Source organism: Odocoileus virginianus, chromosome 29 (genome assembly GCF_023699985.2).
Source record: "Odocoileus virginianus isolate 20LAN1187 ecotype Illinois chromosome 29, Ovbor_1.2, whole genome shotgun sequence".
Lineage (NCBI taxonomy): Eukaryota > Metazoa > Chordata > Mammalia > Artiodactyla > Cervidae > Odocoileus > Odocoileus virginianus.
Genome location: NC_069702.1, coordinates 26,634,537 through 26,652,807, shown reverse-complemented (window position 1 = coordinate 26,652,807; position 18,271 = coordinate 26,634,537). Strand labels below are relative to the sequence as shown.

General features: G+C 39.8%; 1 protein-coding gene across 3 annotated transcripts in view; it reads left to right on the top strand.

Annotated features, from left to right (window-relative positions):
* MTHFD2L (methylenetetrahydrofolate dehydrogenase (NADP+ dependent) 2 like) overlaps positions 1 to 18,271 on the top strand; it is a 146,286-nt gene that overhangs the window by 56,114 nt on the left and 71,901 nt on the right. For all 3 annotated transcript variants that reach the window (XM_070458299.1, XM_070458300.1, XM_020884858.2), the window contains one exon: positions 12,999 to 13,091. In XM_070458299.1, coding sequence (XP_070314400.1) covers positions 12,999 to 13,091 — 93 coding nt within the window. The remainder of the gene's footprint in view (positions 1 to 12,998; positions 13,092 to 18,271) is intronic.

The following is an 18,271-nucleotide window of genomic DNA, read 5'->3' as shown; positions in this document are numbered from 1 at the left end:
GAAACATCACCTCAAACAAAGCTAGTGGAGGTGATGGAATTCCAGTTTAGCTACTTCACATCCTAAAAGATGATGCTGTGAAAGTGCTGCACTCAATATGCCAGCAAATTTGGAAAACTCAGCAGTGGCCACAGGACTGGAAAAGGTCCATTTTCATTCCAATCTCGAAGAAAGGCAATGCCAAAGAATGCTCAAACTACTGCACAATTGCACTCATCTCACACACTAGCAAAGTAACGCTCAAAATTCTCCAAGATAGGCTTCAACAGTATGTGAACCATGAACTTACAGGCGTTCAACCTGCATTTAGAAAGGGCAGAGGAACCAGAGATCAAATTGCCAACATTCATTGGATCATCGAAAAAGCAAGAGAGTTCCAGAAAAATATCTACTTCTGCTTTATTGACTATGCCAAGCCTTTGACTGTGTGAATCACAACAAACTGTGGAAAATGCTTCAATAGATGGGAATACCAGACCACCTGACCTGCCTCCTGGGAAATCTGTATGCAGGTCAAGAAGCAACAGTTACAACTAGACATGAGCAACAGATTGGTTCCAAATCGGGAAAGGAGTACGTCAAGGCTGTATATTGTCACCCTGCTTAACTTACATGCAGAGTACATCATGGGAAGTGCCAGGCTGGATGAAGCACAAGCTGGAATCAAGATTGCTGGGAGAAATATCAATAACCTCAGCTATGCAGATGACACCACCCTTATGGCAGAAAGCGAAGAAGAGCTAAAGAGCCTCTTGATGAACATGAAAGAGGAGAGTGAAAAAGCTGGCTTAAAACTCAACATTCAGAAAACTAAGATCATGGCATCCAGTCCAATCACTTAATGGTAAATAGATGGGGAAACAATGAAAACAGTGAGAGACTTTATTTTTCTGGGCTCCAAAATCACTGCAGATGGTGACTGCAGCCATGCAATTAAAAGATGCTTGCTCCTTGGAAGAAAAGCTATGATCAACCTAGATAGCATATTAAAAAGTAGAGATATTACTTTGCCAACAAAGGTCCATCTAGTCAAAGTTAGGGTTTTTCTAGTAGTCATGTATGGATGTGAGACTTGGAGTATAAAGAAAGCTGAGCAGCAAAGAATTGATGCTTTTGAACTGTGATGTTGGAGAAGACTCTTGAGAGTCCCTTGGACTACATGGAGATCCAGCTAGTCTATCCTCAAGGAGATCAGTCCAGAATATTCATTAGAAGGACTGATGCTGAAGCTGAAACTTGAATACTTTGGCCACCTAATGCGAAGAACTGACTCACTAGAAAAGAGACCCTGATGCTGGGAAAGATTGAAGGTGGGAGAAGAAGGGGATGTCAGAGGATGAGATGGTTGGATGGTATCACTGACTCGATGGACATGAATTTGAATAAGCTCTGGGAGCTGGTGATAGATAGGGAGGCCTGGCGTGCTGCAGTCCATGGGGTTGCAAAGAATTGGACATGACTGAGTGACTGAACTGAACTGAACTGAATGTATATTTATAGTTGCCATATTTGCATCTATATATTTGCTATATATGTGCTGATATACCCCAGAGATCTAGCCTTTTTCCACACAGAGGATGAATAGGGCAATAAGCAGGGTATTGTTCTTCAAGATGTCTGCATTTTTCACTCTCAATTTCAGGACCTTGAGAAAACTTATTTAGCATCAGCCTATGGTCTTTTAAGGCTTTCCTGGTAGCTCAGATGGTATAGAATCTGCCTGCAAGGCAGAAGATCCAGGTTCGATCCCTAGGTTGTAGTGATCCCCTGGAGAAGGATATGACAATTCACTACAGTATTCTTGCCTAGAGCGTTCCATGAACAGAGGGGCCTGGCAGGCTACAGTCTTTGGGGTCACAAAGAGTTGGACACGACTGAATGACAAACATTATGCCCTTGTAAGCAAGTTTGCAAAAGCAGACATTGTAGTAAGAGTCCTCAGTTTATTTTCATCTGTTAATCTTGGAAGAAAGAAAATAAATGCAAAAATTATATAAAGCTTTAGCGAATAGACCTCATACACACATCTCCCAGCCAAAACAACTAGAAAGCAAAGGGTAACACTTTGGCTCCTGCTGACACTTAGCCTTTGTCCCATGACTGAGTTGGCTACCTCATTTTGGCTAGGGTTTGGGTTGGTCTGATTGCTTTGTTTCTTGTTTTTTTATATAGCTTAAAATCTGTTTCACAATCAGGAATACTACCATCAATCCTGACCCAGCAGCTTGGTAGCATGAGGAATTTGGTCACCTGGGGAATTTATTCATGTGGATGATTTAACAAATTTTATCCCTATTAATAGGAAAATAAACCTAAAAATATGACTTCAAAGCCAATGTTTTCATTTATAACTGTTAACTTGTTCTCTCCATAGTTGCAGTCTTAACAGGTAAAGTTGGACTCCTGGAGCAGGAGAGCCTAGTGTTAATGAGACTAGGTGCTCTGATCATATTGCCTGAGTGCACCCTGTGTTCCTGTATTTCCCTGAAACTCAGTGTTCAGTTCACATTAGCTATTTTAGTGTACTTGCTCTAAAAAGTATTTAAAGTGGTTCACAACAATATGCAAAGCACAATGCAAATGAGAAATAGTTAAGAAAAAGGAGAAATAAGACCTGAAATAAAAAAAAAAAAAAAAAAGACCTGAAACTAAAATGGAGTTATGAATAAAGCTACTATTAAAAATAGGCATATCATTAAATCTTCATGGATATTTTCCCTTGCCAAACACACTGCAGGTTATATACTGTCATTAAATATATGTTTGGTGAATTTAATTGGGTCTAAACTATACTTTCTGTATTAGGGTCAGTAATTTCATTCTGTGAGCCTTTTAGCAGGAAAACAAAATGACTAGTTACCCAATTAAGTGTCTTTAGGATTAAAAATAAACACATGATCAGAATAAATGAAACATTTTCTGCATTTTCTGATATTAACGCCAAAAAGTAATTTCTCCTAAATTCCTTATAAGCAGGGAACTATGAATGGAGTGAGTAATATTCATATGCTTTCTAATTTAATGAAATGGTCATATTTTATAGTTATTTCTTTCGTTGTCTAGCATAGGTCAGAGCTACCATTGGCATGTACGTCTCTGATCTCACTCACACATTTCTTCTGATTCTCAGTCTCTGAGTTATTCTCTTCTTCCCACCTTCTAAACCAGTGTTCTCAAACCTAGCTGTCCACTAGTATCATCTGAGGGCTTCTAAAAATGTAGTCACCTGAACCCAATGCAGAACAGTTATATCAGACTCTTTGTGAGGAGGATCTGAATATCAGCATTTTTTATAAAGCTTCATAAAAGAATCTAACACAATGATAGCAATTGAAGATGAAGCTCAGAACATTGGAATGAGTCCAGGACTTCACTTCCTATTCCAGAGTCACTCTGTAGGCATTTTCTCCCAGCCTCATAGCTTCATTTTTTAATTTTTTAAATTAATTTGTATTATAGTTGCTTTACAATGTCGTGTTAGTTTCTGCTGTATAGCAAAGTGGATTAGCTGTATGGTTGCATGTATCCCCTCTTTTTTGGATTCCTTCCCCACTTAGGTTACCGCGGAGCCTTGGGTAAAGTTTATTGTGCCATACAGTAGGTTCTCATTAGTTATCTATTTTATACCTGGTGTCAATAGTACGTATATATGTCAATCTCCCAGTCTCCCAGTCCAGCCCACCCTCCTCCTACTTTGCCATCCATATGTTTGTTCTCTATGTCTGTGTCTTTATTTATACTTTGCAAATAAGTTCATCTATACCATTCTTCTAGATTCCACACATATGCATTAATATATGCTGTTTTTCTTTTTCTGGCTGATCTCACTGTGAGACAGCCTTTGCCCACCCATGTCTCTGCAAATACCCCCCTCACAGCTTCAAACCCACCCGTATCACCCTACGCTCTACGGCCTTGTAACCACTGTCCACTTGACAACTCCAGTGGATGGTCCACAGGGGTCTCAAAATTACCAAACACAGACCTTCCCTCGTAATTTTACTCCCCATCGTCCTCATCATCTTAGTAAATGTCACCATCAGTTCACCTCGTTGCTCCGGCCATCCTTGACTTCTCTCTCTCACACTCCCTATCTTATCCATTAGCAATCTGTGCAAAACATATCTATGAGCTCATCACATTCACTTATAAGACCCTCGGTCAGTAAGCCATTATCTCACACTATAAAAGGTACACATTTTATAAACTGACTTCTGCCTTTCTCCCATCTCCCACATCCAGTCTAGTTTCCAAGTGCTGTGTCTCAGTCATTGGTGTCTTCCCGTAATACTCACAGCAACAAAATGCCAGAATAGAAGGCAAATCCCTTGCTGTCATATGCAAGATATTACATGATCCGACGTGTGTCTCCTTACTCATTTCCTACCACTTACCTTCCTCACTACCCTCCAGCCACACCTGCCTTTTGCTTTCCTAGAACACGCCGTACATGCTCATGTGTCAGATCTTTGCTTTTGGCTTTCCTTTTGCCTAGAATGCTCTTTTTTGTAGTCATTTGCATAATTTATTTCCTCACTCCTTCTGGTTTCTATTCAGATGTTATCTCTGTGGGAGACCTGGGTTCCATCCCTGGGTTGGGAAGATCCCCTGGAGAAGGGAAAGGCTACCCACTCCAGCATTCTGGCCTAGAGAGTTCCATGGACTGTATGGTCTATGGGGTCACAAAGCGACTTTCACTTCACTTCACCATTCTTAGCTTCCTCACTACCCTCCAGCCTCACCTGCCTTTTGCTTTCCCGGAACATGTCATACATGCTCATGTGTCAGATCTTTGCTCTTGGCTTTCCTTTTGCCTACAATGCTCTTTTTTGTAGTTATTTACATAATTTATTTCCTCACTACTTCTGGTTTCTGTTCAAATGTTATCTCCACAGGTTGTCCCCGACCACCTTATCAAAATAGCACCTATTCTGTTGCTCTTTATTCATTTATTCTGTGCTTTTACTCATAACATTTATTCTTATGTAAATTTTTATTATAGATTTATTTGCTCATTTATGTATTATCTTTGTTGGATGATGAATCCATGTGTTAAATTCAATAATTTCTGGCTGAAACCAGGGGCAGACTTTTTAATTATCTAGAGCAATAGGTGGTTATGATTCAGTAAGTCTTTCCTAACACTCTTTCTCACAAAAGAAATTTGAGGTAGATGTAAAAGGAGTGAGATTGAAATGGTATTTGACTAAATGTGAAACCATATTCCTTAGTTTGCATCCACCTAGCAACCCAAAGTGTTTGGAAGATAACTGACAGACTGATAAACAGCAAATCAAACCAGCCTGGTCTTGACCAGATGCCAGGTTAAAGTCTGGCCCATTTTAAATATGAAAAGAAGGCTTAGATCTGAGTACACTGTAACTGCATCTAAAGTTATTTAAATAAAGAAAAATCAGCTGAAATTGAAACAGAAAACTTAAATGGAATTCAGGAGCTAAGAGAGTACAATATTATTTTAAGATCTGGGAAAATTGTTGTTGTTGTTCAGTCACTAAGTCATGTCCAACTCTTTGTGACCCAATGATTGCAGTGCCCCAGGCTTCCCTGTCCTTCACCATCTCCCAAAACCTGCCCAAACTCATGTCCATTGAGTCAGTGATCCTCTCTAACCATCTCATCCTCTGTCGTCCCCTTCTCCTCCTGCCTTCAATCTTTCCCAGCATCAGGGTCTTTTCCAATGAGTCAGCTCTTCACATCAGGTGGCCAAAGTATTGAAGCTTCAGCTTCAGCATCAGTCCTTCCAATGAATATTCAGGATTGATTTCCTTTGGGATTGACTGTTTTGATCTCCTTGCTTCCCACTTGGAAAAATTGGCTAGTGATTATTTTACAAGAAGATCCCCTGGAGGAGGAAATGGCAACTCCTGTATTCCTCCCTGGAAAATGCCATGGACAGAGGAGCCTGGTAGGGCCACAGTCCATGGGGTCATGAAGAGTTAGAGACATAGATCAACTGAGCATGCACAAAAGTTAAAGCCTAAACTGTCTTTTTTTGTGTTAGAGGCACATAATGTTTTCCATCAGATGTGCTCTTATCAGTAATACCGGTGTATTCTGGGTGGGATTTGAAGGCAGACTTTATGCCTAAGGAAAAAGAAGTGCCATCGAGATCCCTCCCTGGCCTCCCTAGTATCAGCATGATAATCCCAGAAATGCTATTCTGCTGACCAAAGTGAAAGCACAGTGTGTGCCAGCTCTGATTCTACTGCTCTGAGCACGTTTCTTTTCGGTCCCATGTGGAGGCTGTGCAGTGAAGTGACTAGGAGCTTGGCCTCAAGAGCTGAGTTTGAATTCTGGCTCTTACATAGATTTATGACCTTGGACAAATTATGGGTTCTTTGTGTTTTCTCGTTTATATAATGTAAATAATGTTAGTTTCTACCTCCCAAAAATACACTTACAGTGTTTGGTGAGGATTGTTATGAGTTAATATGTGTAACTAGAACAGTGCTAGTTGTGTAGTAAGTTCTTACATAAGGGTTGTTTTTATCACATATGCTTTGGTTCTGCTCATATAGCTTCCATGGAGCATTTCTTAGTAGAAAGGGTTTTGTTTTTCTGTTTCACACTTAAAGATATAAAATAGCAGCTTGTGAAGAGAGAAAGAGATACATGTTTAAATTCAGAACCTTCAGGCCTCTGGAGTCATTTGTCCAAAAACAGAACTCAGGCTTCATTTTTCTGTCTAGTACTGTTCTGTTGATGAGTACTGAGTTTTCCTTCTTGACAAAAAGAAGTTTTCCTTCTTTCCTACTTCCTTGATTTTTTTTCCCTTAAGCCAGACCTTGGTATAAGTTAAATATATCAGGAATGATGCAATTTTCCCTTATCCAGAGAAGCTGACAAAGCAATACCCTACATGTGAGATTCTAGCTCCTACGGGTTTTGCCATTTTGCTTCATCTGCTGATGCAGGGACAAACAAATACAGGTTTGAAGGTCTGCCTCATGGATAAAGAAGATGAGACTTGCCCTGTGTTGTTGAGAAAGATAGATCTAGGATCATAGCAAAAAGGTAGAGTTTTGCTATTATATGAAGGACTCTCTAACAGTTTGGGCTAAATAAAATACCCATAATTATTTTTATGGAAAATAATTTATTAGTTGGAAAAGATAGGAAAAGCATAAGGGAATTGAAGCAGAAGCAAACGAAATTCCTGCTCACATTAAGAATCTGTCTCTAGGAGCTTTAAGTGCCCCCGAGTGGTTCTTAGCTAGAGTAGATCATGGTTCTCTCTGCCAGTTCTGTAACTTATATCTCCTTTTAATGTAGAATTATCACACTGTATTACAGTTCCAATTTACAGATCTGTTTTTATATGAGAGTAGAGAATTGTGTGTCTCCATTACTTGGCATGGCCCTGGGATTATTTCTTGGTTGTTGAATAAATGAAATGCCTGACAAAAGTAAATTCCTCATTTAGGTAATTTTAACAAAAAAAAATGATACTCTAAAATAATCATATTGTGTTGTCTTAGCATTTCTAACATCAAAAATTAATTTCCTCAGTTGGCACTCTGTGTTAATGGCCACCAACCCTTTGCTACAATCTGCAATTTTGCATAAATCACAGAGGTAATGATAGCCTAGAAGATTGTGCAGGGGGCTGGCTCCCAGTGAATGGTTCTTGACTGACTGTAGACTTATATAGTCAGAAGCATTTCTTGCCCAGCAGCTAATTATTAAGTTCTAACAGAGCTCTATGATTCTAGGAGATAGGTCCTAAGTCTTTCATTCTTATTATATCTTACAAATATGATGTAAAACACTGGGCACAATAAAGTTGCTTAAGACTCTTCTTATAAAACATTTTTACCTAAATTTGTGTGATAGAGAAAAAGAGGCCTGAGCCCAGGCTGTTATCATATGCCCACTAAGAGGATAAAGCTGAGTGTGAGAAAAACTCATCTGAGGGTCAAAGATATGCGTCATTCTGTGGCTGCGGTAACTTGTTGGTTCTGATTATCCTAGGGAAAAAGCTAAGGCACTAGAAATGACTAGGTGCAGCAAGCCCTGGGATTCACTGAAGAAAAGTAATGGAACACCAGAATTGAAAACAGAAATGACAAAATTTTCACAATGCCAAGTAAGACAGATTAAATAAGAGTAGGGTTAGGACAGCTAACTCACAGGAAAAGGGACAGGGTTTTGTTGTTTAGTCACTAAGTTGTGTCCAACTCCTTTTCAAACTCATGCACTACAGCCTGCCAGGTTCCTCTGTCCATCGGATTCTCCAGGCAAGAATCCTGGAGTGGGTTGCCATTTCCTTCTCCATGGGATCTTTGTGACTCAGGGATCGAACCTGCATCTCTTGCATCTGCCTGCACTGGCAGGCGGGTTTGTTACCAGCTGAGCCGCAGGGAAGTATAAAATATTTTTCTTTATTGATTTGGCTGTGCTGAGTCTTATTTGTGGCGTGCTCGATCTTCTAGCTGCAGCATGCAGGATCTTGAGTTGTGGCATGTGGGATCTAGTTCCTCTATCAGGGATCAAACCTGGTCCCCCTGCATTGGGAGCATGGAGCCTTAACCACAGGACCACCCGACCACGGGAGTCCCTCCAGGAACAGGTATCTAGGGGCAAATGCGGAAGAGTCTGAGGCATTATTTGAATACATTTATTCTTAACTCCCTTGGTTCACTTCTCTTTTGCTGTCATCATCTATTCTAATGAATAGTAGGTTAAAAACCTTCCCATGGTTTGATTGTGCAGCAGTCAGAAACTGATCCATCAAGTCTAAAAAAGACTTTGATATTGCCATGAGTATTCCTAGCCACACTCAGGAGTAAAAATAAGAGAATTAACTAGATATTATTAATTAAGAAGTAGAGTTATCTAAAAGATCTTTCCATGCTGATTGAAATTCATCTCAGTTTTTTTTCTTTTGCTTGAAGCTTTATAGGTTGTTAATTATATGTGTATATAACTCACTGAACTATATATCACTCAGTTCCCTAGTGAAATCGTCAGGAATGATGAAGTGGGAGGTTTTGGTTTGGTTTTGGTTTTAATTTTTGTTTTTGAAAGGATCTGGGATGCTCTCATTTGGTGGTTTTTTAATTATTATTTTTTGGCTGTGCCGGGTCTTCATTGAGGCACTCAGGCACTCAGGCTATTCACTGTGGTGCATGCACTTCTCTACTTGCCACAGGTGGGCTCAGCAATTGCAGCACCCGGGCTTAGTTGTGGCATGTGGGATTTAGTTCCCTGACCAGGGATCGAATCCGGGCCCCTTCGTTGGGAACATAGAGTCTTATCCACTAGACCACTAGCGAAGTCCCAGGGGTCTCTCATTTGGAACAAGAGAATGCTTGAGTGGGCTGTTAACATCTAAGGGAAGTTTTCTAAAAATAGGAGAACTGTATTAAGATAGAGATGGGAGGATGCTTCATGATTCTGGTGCCTTGGGATGGTTCTAGACATACACTTTACATTTGTTGATTGTTTACAGCTCGTACTTACTTTTAGTAACTACATGTCTTTAATAATATTTATATATAACAAACATAATAAGAAATATATATTTATATATAACAAATATTTATAGTAATATTTGTTTAATAAATACCTACTGAGAGTCCTCTCAGTATATGCAAGATACTGAACAAGACTTTGAAAGGAAAACTGATACGAAGGACACGGCTTCTGTTCTGACTAGACTTTGTGATGTTCGACCCCAGGTGGTGGTGAAGGGAGGGGGGACTTCATAGATGATGCCAAGTTTATGGGCAGAAAATAGAAGGAAGGTGGTGCCGTTATAAGAGTAGATAACATGGGGAGGAGAGCAGGTTTGCAGTGGCATTTGCAGCTAGCAGACATGAAGGAGGACACAATGAGTGAAGGAATTTGGGTTTTAGTGCATGTATCATCCATTTATATTTATGTGTGGCACTTGGACAAGTAGATCTTGAGTAAAAGAATAGAGTTAATGGGGTCTGTTTGGAAGTCATATGAGGAAATATCACTTTTAAAGGTATAGGAGCCGTTCAGATGTTCCCAGGGAAATGGTATGGAATGGAAAATCATAGAACCTTGGGAAATAGGTGACAAGGAGAGGATAGAAATGGCCAAGGAATTTGGAGGAAAAAAAAGAGCTCAGTCTTGTGGGAGTCAGGAGAGCAGAATATGGAAGCAGGCATGGGGTGACTCGCAATGCAATGATCGGAGAAAGAATGAGTGACAAATTCATAAACAAGATTCATCATTATTCAGGGAAAATTGTGTTAAAAGCAGCAATAAAAATTGCTAAGGTGATTTTTTTAACACTAGAATTGGTTTTATATTTTCATCCAGTTTATCATTAATATGAATTTTATTTGTTTTGGTAACTCAAGCACTGATCATTCAAATTGTGACTTATGAGCAGCAATGTGTTCTAGCAAGTGTTTGGCGTAGTGTTTGGTCATAGTATTCAACTTTTCCATAACAACATTTTTCTGTTGAGTTTATTACTTTGTTGGTAAATTCTTAAAATTATATTTTGGTGTTTTGACCTTGCGTCTGGCAGTTTTGCTTACTTAAACATTTGCATAGAAGAAAATTTATTTAAACAGTTGCATAGAGTAAAATTCACTTTTTTGGTGTATAGTTCCATGGATTTAGACAAATGTACAGTCATTCAACTACCACTAATATCAAAATTCCCCAGGACTGATCCTTATATAGTATTATGAAAGTGTTAGTGGCTCATTGTATCCAACTCTTTGTGACCCTGTGGACTGTGGCCCGCCAGGCTCCTCTGTCCATGGAATTCTCCAGACAAGAATACTGGAGTGGGTTGCCATTCCCTTCTCCAGGGGATCTTCCCAACCCTGGAATCGAACGTGGGTCTCCTGCACTGCAGGCAGATTCTTTATCATCTGAGCCATCAGGGAAGCCCCTATATAGTATTATGGATACTGTTTAAAATCCTTTTTTAGATTACTTATCATGAAGTGAGTTGGATTTTCTTGAATCTGCTGTTTGCAAGATACTTCTGCTAGGGTTTGGGGAAGACATTCTGGGCACCCTTCAGATTTTTTTCTTCACCACCTTCACAGAGTCAAGCCATTTCCTGCTTAAACAGCTCCTCTGAGTCTTTGTGTTACCACTCACTGTGAACTATGCAAGGTGCAAGAGGGCTTCTTCTGCCTTTATTCCTACATGCAATAGGAGAGACAGATTTTGCAATTTGCTATGACCTCCTTCACCTTCAGGAAGTATATTTTTGTCATCATTTTTCCGAGATCTGCCACTACTGGCCATGTTGTTATTGGTTGAACTTCTTTCTGCCTTTCTCCCTGTGTGATATCTACTAACTCTGCTGCACCTGGGTAACTGTTACATATTTTTGGAATCTGTGAAAAACATGTCTTCTAGTTTTGCTAAAAAGGGGGATTGTGCAGTTTTTGTTGTCATTAACTGCGTAATTTTGCATGCTATCTGGGAGGAGCAGATAGAAGATCCTGTTTAACACATCCATGTTCTTACTGGAAGTCCTTCCTTTAACTCCTCTCATCACTGCCTTTCTCTCATTCCCTTTCTTTGGCTCACACATTAAGCTCTGGTATCCCTCACACTGCCAACTCCTCTTATTCCTACATCACTTTATTAAAGCATGGAGTACTTCCTGTTATATCCTAGACCATGTCATCATTTCCTGAACATATAATTTCAAAGGTGGTCCACTTTTTCTTGCTTTCCTTTTAATTTGAAATGCCCTTTTATTCTTTCCCTGATTGGCATACTGTTGTTCATACTTCATGGCAACCCACTCCAGTATTCTTGCCTGGACTATCCCAGGGACTGGGGAGCCTGGTGGGCTGCTGTCTGTGGGGTCGCACAGAGTCGGACACGACTGAAGCGACTTAGCAGCTGCAGCAGTTCATACTTCATGAGCTAAAAATGTGTATTGACTCCTTTATGAAGCCTTCTTTGGCATATCCTCAGCTGTTGTTGTTTCTGACTCTTTGTGACTTCATGGACTGCAGCACACCAGGCTTCCCTGTCCTTTAGTCTCTCCCGGAGTTTGATCAAATTCATGTACACTGAGTCAGTGATGCTATCTAATCATCTTATTCTCTGCTACCTTCTTCTCTTTTTGCCTTCAATCTCTCCCAGCATCAGGGTCTTTTCCAGTGAGTCAGCTCTTTACATCAGGTGGCCAAAGTATAGGAGCTTCAGCTTCAGCATCAGTCCTTCCAACAAGTATTCGGAGTTGATTTCCTTTACAATTGACTAGTTTGATTTCCTTACCATCCAAGAGACTCTCCAGAGTCTTCTCCAGGACCACAATTTGAAAGCCTCAGCTCTTCAGTGTTCAGCCTTGTTTATGATCCAACTCTCAAATCCATGCGTGACTACTGGAAAAACCATAGCTTTGACCATATGGACCTTTGTAGGCAAGGTGATGTCTCTGCTTTTTAATACACTGTCTAGGTTGGTCATAGCTTTCCTTCCAAGGAACAAGCACCTTTTAATTTAATGTCTGCAATCACCGCCCACAGTGATTTTGGAGCCCAAGAAAATAAAACCTGTCACTGCTTCCACTTTTCCCCCTTTCATTTGCCATGAAGCAAGGCAAATCAATCTCTCACCTATGTTTCCACAGCACACTGTCCCATTTTCACTGCACTTACTTTGTTGCTTTCAATATTTGTTTATCTTATTATCAAGCCAGTGAGTATCCCCTGCATCTATGTATTGGCCTGTCAATATAAAACTTTAAAATCCTTGGTTTCTAGGACTCTACTTGCAAATCTCCTATGATGAACAGCACATACCTTCATTTAGTCTCATTTGACTTTCTACTGGTCAATTGAAGGGTGCAATATTTTGAGTCACTAGATTTCCATATCTAGCTTTTGCTTGCAAAGTGTTTTGATAATTTCAAAGAAATTTTACTATTCTTAGAATGTTACTGGAACTCCTCTAGAATTGAAGCCTCATTTAAAAAAAAAAACTCAGTAATTACTAATAGAAGTTATTCTGCATTCCAGGTGATGCAACTGTGACAATAGCTCACAGATATACCCCCAAAGAGCAACTGAAGATCCATACTCTGTTGGCAGATGTTATCATAGTTGCTGCAGGTAAGTCTTTAGTGCCTGTTATTTGTTGAAATGTCACATCAGCAGACTAATTCCCTCCTTGATTGCTGACATGTCTATAAGAACAGCTTCTTGGAAGAATTAAGTATATGTACAACTAACTTCCGTTCTGTCTTTTGGTAGTCATGACATTGGTCCATTATGCCTGTGTTAGCATTTGTTACTTCATTATGGAAAACCAAAACGGTCTTTGGAATGATAGATTAAGCACAAGAATGAATGTGTACTTTGACAATTTCTTTGACTGGCATGATTGGTTCCAAACATGAATAAGTTAAAAGGAGACTGGTAGGAAATGCTGTCAAAAAGGTAGTCAGGGCTAGCTCATATAGTATCTTGAAAACCCTCCAGGGACTTTCATATAAGCCAAGGATGGCTGTAAGCAAAAGATAGATATGGTTTGGCTTATGTTTTTAAAATAATACTTATATGTGTCAAGGAGAACTGATTCTAGAACAGTAAGAGCAGAAACAGAGAGAATAGTTATTGCACTTCTATTTAATGAATCTTGATTTTTCCCTTAATTTGTTTTATATTCAAACATACAAAGTAATTCTACCCTTCACTTCTAGCTTTACTCTTGCCACATAGTATTTCTGCATTACAGACGACTGTGACTCTTCTTGATTTATCCAAGGCTTGAATGGGGGCATTTTTCACTTTGTTTATCAATTAGATGTTACTGATAATTTCTAGACTTTACAGTTAAGTTGTTGAATATTTACAAACTACAAAGGGAGGGTAAAAGTTACAGAAGAAATTGAGTTTGATGAAGAGAATGATAATAGTTTAAATTAGTTTCAATCAAGTTTAACTCACTTTTTAAATAATATAGACCCTTCTCTGAAACTCAGACTATGTATGTAATGATTCCAGGTGGAGTAATTTGCCTCTTTGTAGAGTAAAAATAGAAATATTACACTTTCACGAAGTCACCAGTAAGCTGGTAAAGCTAATCACATTTCCTGTTTTTCTGAAAAATTATATTCAGGAGATATCAAATGCAAATTTTTGAACTGAGCTGATATAAGTAAGACATCAGATGTTTAGAGAGGCACTAAGAGTTTTCATACCATAGGTCAACATTAAGTAAAATCTGTGCACCAGCTGATATATTAGCAGAGACAAATACCGACTCCTTTTTAGAAATACTAGGATCCACACACCAGTCTCAGGATTTGGTGAACAGAGAGAAATTAGAGTGATCTTCCTGGTTTATCTCTAACTTTAGACAGAATGAAATTTACATTATCTTTAAAAGGTGTTGTTGAATCCAGTATTACCAACTTGTAAAGACTGTTCCACCATTGACTCCATTTCCCATTTATCAATTATGACATTAAATCCATATTTTCTTCTAGTGGAGTAACATCCCTCAGTGTGCATTCAGTTCATGGGTTTTTTTTTTTCTAATCTTGATAAAAAATGACAAATGTGTGATCAAAATCCTCTTTTCAGAACCACTGACATTCTTTGTGACTAAATCAAAGCTTATGTCACAAGTATACATTCTTGAGTTCCTGCTATGGACTCACTGTATGCTCTTTTGTAAAGGCTTAAATCAGCACTTTGTAAAAGGCAAAGGAACAAGAGATAAAATTGCCAACATCTGTTAGATCATAGAAAAAGCAAGAGATTTCCAGAAAAACATCTACTTCTGCTTCATTTACTATGCTAAAGCCGTTGACTGTGTGAATCACAACAAACTGTGGAAAATTCTTCAAGAAATGGAAATACCAGACCACCTTGCCTATCTCCCAAAAAACCTGTATTCAGGTTGAGAAGCAGCAGTTAGAACCAGACATGGAACAACTGACTGGTTCCAAACTGGGAAAGGAGTACATCAAGGCTGTATGTTGTCACCTTGCTTGTTTAACTTCTGTGCAGAGTACATCATGAAAAATGCTGGGCTGGATGAAGCACAAGCTTGAATCAAGATTGCCGGGAGAAATAGCAATAACCTCAGATATGTGATGACACCACCCATATGGCAGGGGGAGCTCAAGAGCCTTTTGATGAAGGTGAAAGAGGAGAGTGAAAAAGTTGGCTTAAAACTCAACATTCAGAAAACTAAGATCATGGCATCCCGTCCCATTAGTTGATGGCAAATAGACTGGAAAACAGTGGAAACAGTGAGAGAATTTATTTTGGGGGGCTCCAAAATCACTGCAGATGGTGATTGCAGCCATGAAATTAAGAGATGCTTGCTTCTTGAAAGAAAAGCTATGACAAACCTAGACAGCATATTAAAAAGCAGAGACATTACTTTGCCAACAAAAGTCCATCTAGTCAAAGCTATCTTTTTTCTAGTAGTCATGTATAGATGTGAGAGTTGGACTATAAAGAAGGCTGAGCACCTAAGAATTGATGCTTTCAAACTGTGGTGTTGGAGAAGACTCTTGAGAGTCCCTTGGACTGCAGGGAGATCAAACCAGTCAATCCTAAAGGAAATCAATCCTGAATACTCATTGGAAGGACTTATGCTGAAGCTACAGTACTTTGGCCACCTGATGGGAAGAGCTGTCTCATTGGAAAAGAGCCTGATGCTGGGAAAGATTGAGGGCAGGAGGAGAAGCGGATGACAGAGGACGAGATGGTTGGATGGCATCACCGACTCAATGGACATGGGTTTGAACAAGCTCTGGGAGATGGTGAAGTACGGGGAATCCTGGCATGCTGCGGTCCATGGGGTCGCAAAGAGTCAGACATGACTGAACGACTGAACAAAAACAACAAATCAGCATTGAATACAAGGCATTAAAAATAAGACAGGAAAAGACAAAGAGAAATAAGAGAAGGAAAAGGAGGAGCCAAGCCTATATAAAATGAACAAGTGAAAGTGATAGTCCATCGGTCATGTCCGACTCTTTTGAACTGCTTGAACTATACATAGCCCGTTAGGCTTCTCTGTCCGTGGAATTCTCCAGGCAAGAATACTGGAGTGGGCAGCCATTCCTTTCTCCAGAGGATCTTCCCTACTCGGGGATCTAACCCAGGTCTCCTGCACTGCAGGTTGATTCTTTATCTGAGCCACTAAGCCAGGAGGTACTCGGGCTTCCAGCGGTAGAGCCTCTGTGGAGACTTGATGAGCAGCAGCCATCCTGTTCAGGATAGCCACTTACCACCAGAGGGCGCCGGTCAGGTGTGCCGCTACTGCAAACAGCCAGCTGGGCACACTTCATCCTTCTCCGGAGGGAGAAGACATTTTGAATGAGAGCAGTGCAATCAGGTCTTGCTTCTGCTTTGTATTCTAGTTCTAGTGCCTCCAACTATTAATAGATACTAAAGTATTCTGAAAGCTGGAAGACTGCCCTATACAAAGCCCTCCCGTCATCCCCAAGAAATAAATATTTGGATAATGGGAAATTTCAGGGAAGAGAATTGAGAATTATAAGAAATAACTATAAAGATTGCTACATTTCCACTTCCTTAATAAACACCAGGAGAATTTAAGGGTAAAATATGTAGATATTGGTAAATTACAGTAAAGTATAAATTAATGTAAAAAAGAAATTCCATATAACCAGACAATAAGAATGAAATAGTTCTGAAATGACCACATCATCATGTGTGGGGAATAAATAAATACAATTAGCAGTGGGTATTAAAGAAGGAGATAGTGATCTAATAGCACAGTTGCTGGGACAGGGAGGGCTGGATCATTATCATAATGAAGACGTCAGCATATATGGAAGCAGTTGCATCTAAAAGTCGGGAACAGTAGAAGGAGGAGCAGGGTGTAATGTACCAGAAAGTTTAATAGTGTTTGAGAAATGACAGTGCAGAATGTAATGATGAAATCTCAGAATGGGCTTGAACAAGAAAAAGGTAAAAAAGGAAATCATTTTGTGAAGATCTTGGGGCATGAATAAAATTAGCTTATATTAACCTCACCCCTCCAGTTTCTCAAATTACCATAGGTTTAACTGTGCATCACTTACTTTTTAAATATCTACTTTCAAAAATCAAGAATTGGACTAATTTAGAAGCTCAGATTTGAAAATCAGATCGTCAGACTGCTTCGCAAGTAGCACTAGCGGTAAAGAACCCGCCTGCCAATGCAGGAGACATAATGAGACAAAGCTTCCATCCCTTGATCGGGAAGATTCTCTGGAAAAGGGAATGGCTACCCACTCCAGTATTCTTGCCTGGAGAATTCCATGGACAGAGGAGCCTTGCGGGCTACAATCCCTGGGGTCGCAAAGAGTCAGGACATGACTGAGTGACTAACACACAGAAGCTCAAATCTGAAAACCAGATTGTCAAACTGCACTCAGAAATAAGAAGTTTAAGTCTCTCTAGCTACCTCTGAGTTCACAGAAAGCATGAGTCTGTTTTTAGGGTATTATCCTGAACCATGCTTATAGCACTTAGCACCTGTGTATGGTTGTCCGTCACCCTCACTAGACTAGAGTGGGGACAGGTCTGGGTTTTGTTGTTGTTGTTATTGGCTCTTTTTTTAGCCGAGTGCTTAGAACGGTATCTGACCCGTAGTGGGTACTCGGTAAATGTGTCCTGTAATTCATCTTGAGATTACAGTTGGAGCAAGGATTTCTTCAAGTTGATATAAACTTAACTGATAAATATTTAAGAATACTTTTATAAGGATGAAATTGTTAGTCTAAGATATTGGTTGATTCACTTAGAGATAACATTATTTTTATGACTACTAAACTTCCTTTTGCCATCTCCTGTTTGACCACTTCCAGTTTGCCTTGATTCATGGACCTGATGTTCCAGGTTCCTACGCAATATTGCTCTTTACAGCATCGGACCTTGCTTCTATCACCAGTCACATCCACAAATGGGTATTGTTTTTGCTTTGGCTCCATCCCTTCATTCTTTCTGGAGTTATTTCTCCACTGATCTCCAGTAGCATATTGGGCACCTACTGACCTGGGAAGTTCCTCTTTCAGTATCCTATCATTTTGCCTTTTCATACTGTTCATGGGGTTCTCAAGGCAAGAATACTGAGGTGGTTTGTCATTCCCTTCTCCAGTGGACCACATTCTGTCAGGCCTCTCCACCATGACCTGTCTGTCTTGGGTGGCCCCACATGGCATGGCTTAGTTTCATTGAGTCAGACAAGGCCGTGGTCCATGTGATTTCTTAGAATTCCTTAGAATTCTAAGGAATCCCTTAGAAGAAATGGAGTAGCCATC